This window comes from Clupea harengus, chromosome 14 (assembly GCF_900700415.2).
Source record: "Clupea harengus chromosome 14, Ch_v2.0.2, whole genome shotgun sequence".
NCBI classification, from domain to species: domain Eukaryota; kingdom Metazoa; phylum Chordata; class Actinopteri; order Clupeiformes; family Clupeidae; genus Clupea; species Clupea harengus.
In genome coordinates this window covers 8,660,662-8,674,883 of record NC_045165.1, presented here as the reverse complement: position 1 = coordinate 8,674,883, position 14,222 = coordinate 8,660,662, and the positions used below count along the sequence as shown (strand labels likewise).

Here is a 14,222-nt window from a genome sequence, read left to right as displayed (position 1 = left end):
AAACACATTAGAATTCAAACACCCATACCTACCTTGAAGGAGTGTAGTCTACAGTTTGGTCAGTCTGGGCTTCATGTTCAGGATTTATCCACGTAGCTCGCTTGAAAACCTGATGAATCTGTGATGACAAGGGAGCGCTCTTGCCCTGATGAGGGACCCTCAGCATCACCACCATTAAAAGTGGTTTCTCCACTGACATCCATGGAGGAGATGCCAAGACTACCCTGCACCTGGGGCATCTGGGGCATCTTGGCCGTCTGGCTCACTGGGGGAATCTTGGGCGTCTGGTTCACTGGGGGCATCTTGGGCGTCTGGTTCACTGGGGGCATCTTGGGCGTCTGGTTCACTGGGGGCATCTTGGGCGTCTGGTTCACTGGGGGCATCTTGGGCGTCTGGTTCACTGGGGGCATCTTGGGCGTCTGGTTCACTGGGGCATCTTGGGCGTCTGGTTCACTGGGGGCATCTTGGGCGTCTGGTTCACTGGGGGCATCTTGGGCGTCTGGTTCACTGGGGGCATCTTGGGCGTCTGGTTCACTGGGGGCATCTTGGGCGTCTGGTTCACTGGGGCATCTTGGGCGTCTGGTTCACTGGGGGCATCTTGGGCGTCTGGTTCACTGGGGGCATCTTGGGCGTCTGGTTCACTGGGGGCATCTTGGGCGTCTGGTTCACTGGGGGCATCTTGGGCGTCTGGTTCACTGGGGGCATCTTGGGCGTCTGGTTCACTGGGGGCATCTTGGCCGTCTGGCTCACTGGGGGAATCTTGGCCGTCTGGCTCACTGGGGGAATCTTGGCCGTCTGGCTCACTGGGGGAATCTTGGCCGTCTGGCTCACTGGGGGAATCTTGGCCGTCTGGCTCACTGGGGAATCTTGGGCGTCTGGCTCACGGGGGGAATCTTGTGCGTCTGGCTCACGGGGGGAATCTTGGGCGTCTGGCTCACGGGGGGAATCTTGGGCGTCTGGCTCACTGGGGGAATCTTGGGCGTCTGGCTCACTGGGGGAATCTTGGGCGTCTGGTTCACTGGGGGAATCTTGGGCGTCTGGTTCACTGGGGGAATCTTGGGCGTCTGGTTCACTGGGGGCATCTTGGCCGCCTGGCTCATTGGGGGAATAGTGGGCATCTGGCTTACTGGGGGAATCTTGGCAGTCTGGCTTACTGGGGGAAGATGCCTCTTGGCCGTCTGGTTCACTGGGGGAATCTTGGTCGTCTGGATCGCTGGGGGAATCTTGGTCGTCTGGATCACTGGGGGAATCTTGGTCGTCTGGATCACTGGGGGAATCTTGGTCGTCTGGATCACTGGGGGAATCTTGGTCGTCTGGCTCACTGGGAACGGGGGCACGTCCCTTTTTCCACGCACGTAACGTGACAAGGGAGCGCTCTTGCCCTGATGAGGGACCCTCAGCATCACCATCATTAAAAGTGGTTTCTCCACTGACATCCATGGAGGAGATGCCAAGACTATCCTGCACCTGGGGCATCTTGGCCGCCTGGCTCACCGGGGGAATCTTGGCCGCCTGGCTCACCGGGGGAATCTTGGCCGCCTGGCTCACCGGGGGAATCTTGGCCGCCTGGCTCACCGGGGGAATCTTGGCCGCCTGGCTCACCTGGGGCATCTTGGCCGCCTGGCTCACCGGGGGCATCTTGGCCGCCTGGCTCACCGGGGGCATCTTGGCCGGTTGGCTCACCGGGGGCATCTTGGCCGGTTGGCTCACCGGGGGCATCTTGGCCGGTTGGCTCACCGGGGGCATCTTGGCCGGTTGGCTCACCGGGGGCATCTTGGCCGGTTGGCTCACCGGGGGCATCTTGGCCGGTTGGCTCACCGGGGGCATCTTGGCCGGTTGGCTCACCGGGGGCATCTTGGCCGGTTGGCTCACCGGGGGAATCTTGGCCGGTTGGCTCACCGGGGGAATCTTGGCCGGTTGGTTCACCGGGGGCATCTTGGGCGTCTGGTTCACCGGGGGCATCTTGGGCGTCTGGTTCACCGGGGGCATCTTGGGCGTCTGGTTCACCGGGGGCATCTTGGGCGTCTGGTTCACCGGGGGCATCTTGGGCGTCTGGTTCACCGGGGGCATCTTGGGCGTCTGGTTCACCGGGGGCATCTTGGGCGTCTGGTTCACCGGGGGCATCTTGGGCGTCTGGTTCACCGGGGGCATCTTGGGCGTCTGGTTCACCGGGGGCATCTTGGGCGTCTGGTTCACCGGGGGCATATTGGGCATCTGGTTCACCGGGGGCATATTGGGCGTCTGGTTCACTGGGGGAATCTTGGTCGTCTGGACCACTGAGGGAATCTTGGTCGTCTGGATCACTGGGGGAATCTTGGCCGTCTGGCTCACTGGGGGAATCTTGGTCGTCTGGACCACTGAGGGAATCTTGGCCGCCTGGCTCACTGGGGGAATCTTGGTCGTCTGGCTCATTGGGAACGGGGGCACGTCCCTTTTTCCACGCACGTAACGATTGAAAGATTTATCCACGTAACGCGTTTGAAAGCCTGATGGCTCTGTGATGACAAGGGAGCGCTTTTGCCCTGATGAGGGACCCTCAGCATCACCACCATTAAAAGTGGTTTCTCCACTGACTTCCATGGAGGAGATGCCAAGACTACCTAAAGGGTTGGATTGCGTCATTTGGGGCAGGGGCATCTCGACCGGCATGGAGGCTATCTGGGCCTGCACCTGGGGCATCTTGGCCACTTGGCTCACTGGGGCCGGGGGTCTAAGCCTGAAACCAAAGTACCCATAACTCTGGGGAACGTCCAACCCTAGAACAAAACAAGGGCTTCAATTAAAATAAACTCTACATGCAACTTTACAAAAAAAGACCAAGTCATACCTTGTTGAAGTTGTTGGCAGCATATTTCACTTATTAAGTAAAGGCATATCCAAGGCAACCTGCAGAATACACTTTGTTTAGACCAAGTAACTGATAGAAAAAGATATACTAAAAAAAAAACAATTGAATGTGTACCTGCACATCATGCCAAGAGTCATAGCCAACTTCAGTGGTTTGAATCACAGACCCAAAAGTAGCACTCTCCTCACCCCTGCAACAGCAACACCCCAGGTTTGACTCCCAAACAACCAACCTGGTCTTTTATAGGCAAGGCTCCTCTGTCTGAATCCTAATTCACCAACTGGTTTCAGCTGATTGCAATTGCTGTGTGTGTGGTCAGGTGATAACTTCTATTCAACATTTTGAGAAGTGTTGACATTACTGACAATATTCAATGTCACTTTGCCATTACAATACAGAAAAGGGAAAGCAGCACCAATTTAAATTAGCAGCACGTTTCTTGTAGTGATGCCTCTTTATCAGTCTAATTCTCAGTCAGGCGTTGATGAGCTAGTTATTTGCTTCAGCTCAGTGTATCCTACTTCAGTTGTTGACACTATTGCGCCGATGACTGAGTGTAGACCCAAAGCTAATTCTCAGCCCTGGCTTAATGACAATATATGGAAATTAAGAGACATATTGAGCAGGACTGAACACAAATGGGAAAATGATATCTTTTGATGTCACACATAGAAATAGAAAATAGAATAGAAAAGCCTTTAGGGCCAGTAACATCACGAAAGACTCATCACACCCAGGCCACCGCCTATTTACTCTCCTGCCCTCTGGCAGACATCCAGGTCTTCCAGAGCAAAGACCACGTGTCTAAAGGAGGGCCAAAAGAACATTGAACTCAGACATGCATTAAAATGTGGAATTTCATTGTGCCATATTAACACATTAGACACTTTATTCTACTGCAAGTCACTCATGCCATCTCAGTCACCTTATGCATGTGTGTAAAACAAAAATGTTGCTTTATTTATCTGCAACGCACCTCAGGGGGTGTACTTGTACTCTTTACCAATGCACACAAGCTGTTGTGTTATATGTTGTCCCTCATGGCACCAACCTGAGCAGTGCTCCACATTTCGTTCTATGCAAATACAATGACAATAAAGGCTTTTCTATTCTATTTTCTATTTCTATGTGTGACATCATAAGATATAATTTTTCAATTTGCGTTCAGTCCTGCTCAAAGAGTCTCTCAATTTGCATATATTGTCATTAAGCCAGGGCTGAGAATGACCTTTGGGTCTACACTCCGTCATAGGCGCACTGGTGTCAAGAACTGAAGTATACGCTGAGTTGAAGCAAGTAACTAGCTCATCAACGCCTGACTGAGAATTAGACTGATAAAGAGGTATCACTACAAGAAACGTGCTGCTTTAGGCCAAACAAATGGTGCTGCTTTTCCTTTTTGCATTGCAATGGCAAAGTGACATTGAATATTGTCAGTGATGTCAACACTTCTCACAGCCCTTTTTGTTCTAGGGTTGGAAGTTCCCCAGAGTTATGGGTACTATGGTTTCAGGCCTGGGCCTCCCGGCAGTGGCTATGTACCCTCCGTGAATGACTTCAGCTCTACCAAAGGTGAAGGTGTCCCAAGTTACAATGAACCTTTGAAGATGCCCCCAGCATGGGACAAGATGCCCCTGGCTCCAGTGAGCCTGATGGCCAAGATGCCCCCAGTGAGCCAGGCAGCCAAGATGCCCCATGTCACATACGGCAAATAGTCACAGAACCACCATAGACCTAAGGTCCTGTTAAATACCATCAAGAAGTTTCTTAAACTTCCCAACTGCCCCTTCACTCCTACTGAGGTGATTACAAAAATATTTTGTTGAAAAAACTGATGGGATCTGATTGTCAATATCAGCCAATTCAGCCAATTTCAGTGTTGTTTCCACAGTAATTCACATAAATAACAAAAGCACAAATAACTTACAAAAACACATAGAATGAGGTAGGTAAAAAGAGAACAAAGAATTACAATATATATAAATTGTTGTTGTTTAGAGGGTATGTAGTGTTGCCCATTATGTTTAGCAGCTTGCACAACATCCTTCTCTCCACAACCAACTCCAGGGGCTCCAGTGCAGTCCCCAGCACAGAGCCAGCCTTCTTAATCATTTTGTTGAGTTTCTTAGTCTCTGGCTCTGATGCTGCTGCCCCTACAGATGGCTTCACTTGCCACAACAGACTGCCAGAAGACACGTAACTTGTTACAGCAAACATTGAATGACCTAAGCTTCCTCAAAAAGTTGTGTGCTCTGTCTCTTCCCACAGACAGCCTCAGTGTTACATGTCCAGTCCAGTCTGTTGTCCAGGTGAAAGCCCAGATATCTGTAGCCCTCTGTAGATGATAAATAGGAGGAATGTTTTTGTTGTGTATGTCCCAACCATAGTCGAGGTGAACTGAACCCCACCAGTAGAATTGTTGGGTCCGATAGTCCCGAATACTTTAAGCCTAGACCAGAGTATTTTTGCTCTGACAACAGAGGTGTTCATAGCAAATACAGCTACTCCGAATGTTGCAGAAATTTCCGTTGTATTGAATGGCCCATCCCAACCTTCGGAGGTCCTTTATGTGAGGGGTAATGTAAAGTCTGCCTGTCAGTATCAGAAAATAAATCCCAAAGGGACGAACAGTAACCTGACACGCAGCACACTGGATGAAATGCACTATAGAAATACAACTTGCCCATATGTCATTGACAGAAGATAATTGAAACACTGATGCAGTGTACTTGCAAATATAGCCCATTTTAGGGAGCATTTGCGCCTCTGGAATAAGCAATGGCAGTATGTTACATACACCTTAAGGACAACAGTTCAAAAGAAAGTAGGCACTTGACTGAAGGTTGTTACGAATGGGTGGTGATGTGCAGGACTCAAACGCACGACTCAGAATTCATACAGTAGAGTGAAGAATAATCGTTTACTAGCAGGGTTTGGTACACAGGTAGGCAGTCCAAGAGTAAGCAAACAAATCCAAACAGGGAATAGGCAGGAGAGTAGTCGTTGTACAGGCAGAGGTCAGAAGCACGAGTAAATCAATTTAACTAAGAGAAAGCGCTAATCGCTGGCAACTCAATAAACATACCAACGTAACATATAATGACGAAGACGCAACGATAAACAAGAATACATGGACCACACACACACAGGTGAGAACAATCAAGGCGGGGCAGACAATGACACAGGTGGACTAAACAAGGGGAATTAACGGGACACAGGAGAAACCAATAACACAAACAAACCGGGTGATTGGGAACAGGTGAGGGGTGGAGACACAAACAACGAGGGCACATGGCATAAACAAACAAAGGAAAGCACATGGCAGGAACAAGGACTAGACAAGGGAACAAACATGTGACAACACAAGGGAGACAAACTCAGAAACTGAACAAGGACAGACCTTACAAAGGTGGCTTCCTATAAACTTGGTTTGCCATAGAGAACCCAATGAATAAATTCTACATCCTGATTTTTTCCAGTAATACTGTAATCATTTTGAGTCAACCCCCCTCAACAGCAGGACAAGATTTCAATGCTACACATGGATAGCGTGCCTTTTACCCATCAATTCCATTCAGTTTTAGCAGGAGGTTAAAAGGGCATCAAGAAATTGATGATGCAAAATTAGAAAAAGTCTTTTATTGTTTTAACCACAATGTAAAGTGCATCCTAGATATCCATTTAGGTTTGAGTTCCGGGCCTGAAAAAAGACAGTGAGAAAAGCAAGACTCCCTCCAACACGAAACCGAATTTGACAACAGAAGTGGACAGATACCTCCATGGCTAAGATCAACGTTGCAAATCTATCCTCTCCTGAAGAGAAAGAAACACATTAGAATTCAAACCCTCCCTTATGACCACAGACATACAGAAACACCCATGCCTACCTTGAAGGAGTGTAGTCTACAGTTTGGTCAGTCTGGGCTTCATGTTCAGGATTTATCCACATAGCTCGCTTGAAAACCTGATAGATCTGTGATGACAAGGGAGCGCTCATGCCCTGATGAGGGACCCTGCAACTGGGGCATCTTGGCCGTCTGGTTCACCGGGGGAATCTTGGCCGTCTGGCTCACTGGGGGAATCTTGGGCGTCTGGCTCACTGGGGGAATCTTGGGCGTCTGGCTCACTGGGGGAATCTTGGGCGTCTGGCTCACTGGGGGAATCTTGGGCGTCTGGCTCACTGGGGGAATCTTGGGCGTCTGGCTCACTGGGGGAATCTTGGGCGTCTGGCTCACTGGGGGAATCTTGGGCGTCTGGCTCACTGGGGGAATCTTGGGCGTCTGGCTCACTGGGGGAATCTTGGGCGTCTGGTTCACCGGGGGAATCTTGGGCGTCTGGCTCACTGGGGGAATCTTGGCCGTATGGCTCACTGGGGGAATCTTGGCCGTATGGCTCACTGGGAATGGGGGCAGGCCCCATTTTCGACGCATATAACGACGGAAGGATTTGTCCACGTAACGCGTTGGAAAACCTGATGGCTCTGTGATCACAAGGGAGCGCTCTTGCCTTGATGAGGCACCCTGCACCTGGGGCATCTTAGCTGCCTGGCTCACTGGGGCCGGGGACCTAAGCCTGAAACCAAAGTACCCATAACCTTTGGGAACGTCCAACCCTAGAACAAAACAAGGGCTTCAATTAAAATAAACTCTACATGCAACTTTACAAAAAAAGACCAAGTCATACCTTGTTGAAGTTGTTGGCAGCATATTTCACTTAAGTAAAGGCATATCCAAGGCAACCTGCAGAATAAACTTTGTTTAGACCAAGTAACTGATAAAACAAGATATACCTAAAGACAAACAATTGAATGTGTACCTGAACATCATGCCAAGAGTCATAGCCAACTTCAGTGGTTTGGATCACAGACCCAAAAGTAGCACTCTCCTCACCACTGCAACAGCAACACCCCAGCTTTGACTCCCAAACATCCAACCTGGTCTTTTATAGGCACAGCTCCTCTGTCTGAATCCTCATTCACCAACTGGCTTCAGCTGATTGCAATTGCTGTGTGTGTGGTCAGGTGTGAACTTCCATTCAACACTGTGAGAAGTGTTGACATCACTGACAATATTCAATGTCACTTTGTCATTACAATACAAGAAGGAAAACAGCACCAGTGTTTGGCCTAAATTAGCAGCACATTTGTTGTAGTGATACCTATTTATCAGTCTAATTCTCAGTCAGGCGTTGATGAGCTAGTTACTTGCTTCTACTTCAGTTCCGTTCTGCTAGCGACAATAACCCACAATAACCCCAGGAAATAAAACGAAACGAGGAAGCAAAATTAGTTTGTTGTATCAAATGAAAGGTTTTTACAAAAAAAAAAACTGTTAATCGACTGGGTAATATAAAAACCTTTTTTTATGGATGAGTTTTATTGTTGCATTTGCCGTTATGATCAGGAAAATATTTGAAAGCGTGTTTGAAAGTTATAGTAGCCTATTTGTCATTATAAAGTCCTAATCTGTCTACTCGCTAGATCAGACTTTATAATAGTATTTTGTTATCTGTGCATTACATTAACTTGTTTTAAAAGAAGGTAAGATATAGTGAGTTACTTTTAAGCGTACAGGATACTTTGATAATGACTAAGCTGTAGCTGAAAATTGACAGTTAACATTATATCGTTTAAATAGGCCTAGTTTAAAAAATAATGTAATTGATCCGTGCACTTGCATTTTAAAAGCAAAAAGTGTACATGATTACACAAACATAGGCTATGACCATTGCAAATAGTATAAATATTCGGTACTGTTTAGAAGTTACTTTAAAACGGTTATAAGATACCATTGATCAAAATCTAACTGAATTTCATTTTTTGCCCCCTGCTGTCTGTAATCAACTCCACACCTCTCTCCTCTCTCCCCATCCCTCTCTCCCTTCTTTACACACCTCTCTCCTCCACACCTCTCTCCTCTCTCCCCATCCCTCTCTCCCTTCTTTACACACCTCTCTCCTCCACACCTCTCTCCTCTCTCCCCATCCCTCTCTCCCTTCTTTACACATCTCTCTCCTCCACACCTCTCTCCCTATCACTCTCTCCCTTCTTTACACACCTCTCTCCCCATCACTCTCTTCCTTCTTTATACACCTCTCTCCACACCTCTCTCCTCTCTCCCTATCCCTCTCCCCCTTCTTTACACACCTCTCTCCTCCACACCTCTCTCCTCTCTCCCCATCCCTCTCTCCCTTCCTTACACATCTCTCTCCTCCACACCTCTCTCCTCATCCCTCTCTCCCTTCTTTACACACCTCTCTCCTCCACACCTCTCTCCTCTCTCACCATCCCTCTCTCCCTTCTTTACACATCTCTCTCCTCCACACCTCTCTCCTCTCTCCCCATCCCTCTCTCCCTTCTTTACACACCTCTCTCCCCATCCCTCTCTCCCTTCTTTACACACCTCTCTCCTCCACACCTCTCTCCCCATCCCTCTCTCCCTTCTTTACACATCTCTCTCCTCCACACCTCTCTCCCCATCCCTCTCTCCCTTCTTTACACATCTCTCTCCTCCACACCTCTCTCCCTATCACTCTCTCCCTTCTTTACACACCTCTCTCCCTATCACTCTCTCCCTTCTTTATACACCTCTCTCCACACCTCTCTCCTCTCTCCCTATCCCTCTCTCCCTTCTTTACACATATCTCTCCTCCACACCTCTCTCCTCTCTCCCTAACACTCCGGACTGTCCTGAACATATTACACCCCCCTTTTATTGAGACACAATCCTTAGTTTCATCAGCAAAGTGTGATACGTGTCACATGGCCCTGCCATTGAAGATAATGCATTTTTGCCTGTCTGATCGCCTATGTACAAAGTATTGTGGAGCACTCAGTGATGTGAATCAGAACTACTACACACATTTTACTTAATGTTTGGAATGTCCTGAACATATTCCACCCCCCTTTTATTGAGACACAATCCTTAGTTTCATCAGAAAAGTGTGATACGTGTCACATGGCCCTGCCATTGAAGGCAATGCATTTTCACCTGTCTGATCGCCTATGTACAAAGTATTGTGGAGAACTCAGTGACGTGAATCACAACTACTACACACATTTAACTTAATGTTTGGAATGTCCTGAACATATTCCACCCCTCTTTTATTGAGACACAATCCTTAGTTTCATCAGAAAAGTGTGATATGTGTCACATGGCAATACCCTGGCGTTGGAGATAATCCTTTTTCACTTGTGTGATCTGTGTGTCAAGTGTTCTTTCACAGTGCATGACCAGAATAATTACTGCTAAACATATTTTAACCTTTCTTTACAGTGTTCTGAACATGTTCAACCAACTTTAATGAAGGCACAATCCTTTTATCAGCAGATTGTGTTGTGTTTTATTGTTTCTTACTACAATAATGAATTAATTCATTAAGTCAGTGTCCCCTATATTTAAACAAGAAAATCATACTTTTGTAACATCAGTGAATCGTTTTTAAGCCATTTTGATGTTACTATGAAATTAATATTTCTGACAGTTTAAGAAACACTTGGGCTAATAAGCGACTTTTATTTTGAAAAATTGGAACCGGAAGTTGCTCGAGCTAATTTGACTATCGTCGCTCACTGAACGCTGCTCATGATGCTACAGAAAGATCTTCGAACCTGCGGTGAAACGTTTGATGAAAATCTCGCCAGAGTATTAGGAGTAATTGGCCTCCACTATGGCTACTGACCTCCTCTCGGTGGATTATGAAGTCTACGGTAAAGTTCAAGGGGTGTTTTTTCGAAAGTATACCCAGGTAACTTAATGTATTTTGTCCCGTGAATTGCTGTGGTAATTGCGAGGGAACCAAATGTATTTAGTTTTAATTGGACGTGTAGGTCCCTGTTTGGTGCAGGCCTGTAAAATGTGTTTTGGCCACAGTGATGATTAGGCTATAATCACACCAGACCGTTTCTGAAATGCCCCTGTTATATGTTGTATGTAACATTGATTCCCATCTGTCCGAGGTCTCCAGCAAAATTCATGTTGTGTGGATGTGGTTTGTGCCGTAAAAGTCCTCTCTATCGGAGCCTCCGTTCATTGGCAAACCTGCATCGAGTATTCCATCATATCGCAATCATATTACGAACACGTTGTAAGAGACGTCAACGTTGTTTTATATATATCACAAATAGTGATGTAAATATATAAAACCAATGTATATAGGCTGCAGTTTATTCACTGTTGCCTCATGGTGTCAGTGGTGCCACTGCAACTAACATTTCAGTTGTATGAAGTAGTGATGGGCATTTCAAGCAAAAATACTTGAGACCACCTGCTTGCGCACACACACACTACCTTATGCGCACTCAGAGTGAAACACATTTCTTGAGCGTTTGTTTAGTGTTATGTTGTTTTTTGAAAATGGACGCCAAACATTTAAATTGAATCCTGAATGGATCCCCTGGCGACTTAGTACACTGAGAATAATCTTCTGACAGGCTTGCAGTGGGACCACATTGGGAACCATGTTCTTCATGCCAAGATAATATTGGCAAGGATAATACTGTCATAGCCATGATGTAATCAAACTATTTGTTTATGGATTTGTGTTGGAACATGAGTCAACTGTGTAGACATTTAGCTAAAATGGGCCTAACTGATTTATGATGTCATGAGTTGAACAGAATGCTTGCTTCAGTAGCCTAATTATGTCACTTGAGAAAAGGGGAAATGCCAAGCTGGCAAACGACAGAAGCTGAATTGAAATTACCTTGTGACTGTTTTTTTTCTAGTTGAAGTGGTTGTGAAATGTATTTATCTGCTCAATAGGCTGGTGATTTTTAAAATGACCCAGCTTGTGTTACTCAGTGGTTCCCTGGCCTGTGAGAGGTACCTACCTCATACTAAAGCTTCACTGTGAAACTTCTTTAAAATTAATATTTGAGCATGAATAACTCTATAGGATGCATATTCATGATTATCTATAACCATCAGATACCTCACCAACCACAACATACCAATATTTAATTAAAAAAAAACATTACTGTAGCCTAAATGTAAGTTTATGGTGGTATTTACGTGAAGTACACTGTTCATTTGAAGGGTTCTCCATTCCCTTACATAAGTTTGGTGAATATAAAACTGTGCTTGGGGCATTGCAAACTAGATGTCTTCTTTTCGGCTGATATTATGACATCTACTCATGTATACATTTTCTGATTTTGGAGTTAGGTTAGAAACTGCTGGAAATGACACTCTACAATTTGTATTGACACTGTAGTCACTATCCCCACAAAAAAACCAACATGATCATTTTACCAAAGGCAGATAAGCAGTTGCGACCTGCTTCAGAGGGTGACCTGGACAGAGAGTGTTCCAAAACTAGTAATACCTATACACGGATTGAGTGCCGAGGCTGCAGGTTGTGTTAGTGGCCGGGGCAGTGCAGAGCAGAACTGAGAGCATAAAGGCTGCTCTTTGTTTTTTTTCTTTTCTGGACGACAATGAGAGAGGCTACCAGAGTTTCCTCTAGGTAGAATGTTCCCTCCATCACAGTGGTCTATCCATGGACCAAAGGATATGGGTAGACAGTGGACCCTTCATGTTGCCCTGGGACACCCAGGAGTGATGATGGCTGATGATGATGGTTTTCAAATTGCAGTGACCAGTTACCTCCTGGGGATCAGATAACTCATCTGACAGTCCCCCCACGAACAGTAGAACAGATAGCATAGTCCCACTGACCACTGGCATTGAGTTTAATATGAAATTGTGCCTTTTCCTTTCCCGCCATGTCCTTATTGGCAAGTGCAACGGCGTAGACTTGAACCATTGTGCTGGGTTGGAAGCCAGTCTGGCAAGCTCAATGTCCAGAACATCTTTGTTCTTCGAAGATTGCAATGGGAAAGCACAAGAGGTGTGGTCTGTAAGAGTTGTGCTTTGCATAAGTGTTACTATTTATCCTATATGTTAGTATATGTCAACGTCTTTGTTACGGTCCCCTCAGTTGAACACGTAATGTGTAATATATCCTGCAACGCAAGTTTAAGTTGGCTTAAAAATAGTTTATGTTGTTTTGTTTAAGATAATGTATCTATCTCATCCTTGGTTTTCAGAAAGAAGGAACGCAATTGGGCTTGGTTGGCTGGGTGCAGAACACTGAGGATGGTACAGTGCAAGGGCAGCTTCAAGGACCAGCTGACAAAGTTAGGCAGATGCAGGAATGGCTGAAGACCACAGGAAGCCCTCGATCACACATCGTCAAAGCTGAGTTCCAGAACGAGAAGACGATTGATGCAGTGGATTACAAAGACTTTAAAGTTATTCGTTAAATTGATAACCATCATTACCATCATTATTTATTTTCACATTATCTGGTAATTAAATGAAATAGTTTTATTTTGAGAATAAACCACTGTCAGTTCTGATAAATCTAGATAGCACACATTTAATAAAATGCTTTACTGGGAAATATATTTTTAATACATTTCATGAAGTTAAATCTGAGTTCATGCATACGGTTTAAATATATCATACAGTTTCAAGTAGTTCAAGTAAAATCACATCCAAGTTGATTCTCTACTTGTGTGTGTCTTTGTGCAAATGTAGAAGGCTGACAGCATGGTTACAAATAGCAAACACCTCTGATAAGATATGAGCAGCATATTACTGCATATTGATGTATGTAAATGAATGCATGGACTGACCATCACAGTTGCCCGCAATGATCCAAACAGCTATCCTGTGAATGAACAAACTATTGGTAATCTAAAGACTTTTCGTTCGTGGTACCTCGCTGGTGGAATGATCTACCTAGTCCTGTCCGTTCCAGTGACAGCTTTGGCACATTTAAAAACCTTTAAGAACCGACAACAGCTTTGTTACATTTAAAAAGCATTTAAGAACTGACAACAATTCCACTGCTCCAGAAATAGGCTACACACTGGAGTTGGAGTTACCTTTTTCCAGGCGCCGATAATGATAACATATTGCTGAAGTTAACAGATAACCTATAAATCATTTCACATATTTTTCGGAGTAGTAGCCTACTGTTCTTCCTTTTTGCAGCCTCATGCAGATCTCAGTTAAGACGTCCCCTCACCAGTGTCAAGTGAAGCCAGCTGGTCAGGTGCCTCTTATGCTAGAGACAGAGGGCGGAGATGGTGACGAAGATGGTGAGCTAGAGAGAGGAGGAAGAGAATCTAGAGGAAAATTCTATTTTGTAAAACATATATCTTTTATTTTTCTTGCTATTTATTTTATCTTGCTATTTTGTTAATATGTTTTACATCCTATGCACCAATTACACCAAGTTAATTTCCTGTATGTGTAAATATACTTAAAAAGAATAAAAAAAGAATTCTGATTCTGAGAGAAGATAGTGTGCAGGTCCTCCATACCTGTCAAGTTAACATGACTGAAAACCATGAGATCAGTGATTG

The 14,222-nt window shown here is 45.7% G+C and overlaps 2 protein-coding genes across 9 annotated transcripts; one reads left to right on the top strand and one right to left on the bottom strand.

Moving 5' to 3' along the window:
* Positions 1-449: 449 nt before the first annotated feature.
* LOC116217885 (proline-rich protein 36-like) lies at positions 450-7,777 on the bottom strand. 8 transcript variants are annotated; one of them, XM_031580709.2, is made up of 5 exons: positions 7,664-7,777; positions 7,532-7,587; positions 6,877-7,460; positions 1,567-2,340; positions 450-1,485 (listed from the first exon to the last, which is right to left on the bottom strand). In XM_031580709.2, the coding sequence occupies exons 1-5, from the start codon at positions 7,684-7,686 to the stop codon at positions 559-561; spliced, it is 2,364 nt and encodes a 787-aa protein (XP_031436569.1). In that variant the 5' UTR covers positions 7,687-7,777; the 3' UTR covers positions 450-558. The 8 variants fall into 8 exon arrangements, with proteins under 8 accessions (XP_031436569.1, XP_031436570.1, XP_031436568.1 ...); XM_031580710.2 differs by having other exon boundaries at positions 450-1,467; positions 1,603-2,340; XM_031580708.2 differs by having other exon boundaries at positions 450-2,340.
* Positions 7,778-10,395: 2,618 nt separating this feature from the next.
* acyp1 (acylphosphatase 1, erythrocyte (common) type) lies at positions 10,396-14,157 on the top strand. Its single transcript, XM_012819501.3, has 2 exons — positions 10,396-10,594; positions 12,897-14,157. The coding sequence occupies exons 1-2, from the start codon at positions 10,517-10,519 to the stop codon at positions 13,110-13,112; spliced, it is 294 nt and encodes a 97-aa protein (XP_012674955.2). The 5' UTR covers positions 10,396-10,516; the 3' UTR covers positions 13,113-14,157.
* Positions 14,158-14,222: the final 65 nt, after the last annotated feature.

Coding starts and splice junctions, on each gene's coding strand:
- acyp1 (XM_012819501.3), top strand. CDS start 10,517: ATGGCTACTGACCTCCTCTCGGTGGATTATGAAGTCTACGGTAAAGTT. Junction 10,595..12,896: donor TTTTTCGAAAGTATACCCAG/GTAACTTAATGT, acceptor CTTGGTTTTCAG/AAAGAAGGAACGCAATTGGG.
- LOC116217885 (XM_031580708.2), bottom strand. CDS start 7,686: ATGACTCTTGGCATGATGTTCAG. Junction 7,461..7,531: donor CTGCCAACAACTTCAACAAG/GTATGACTTGGT, acceptor GTTTTGTTCTAG/GGTTGGACGTTCCCAAAGGT. Junction 2,341..6,876: donor CGGTGAACCAGACGGCCAAG/ATGCCCCAGTTG, acceptor CAGACGACCAAG/ATTCCCCCAGTGAGCCAGAC.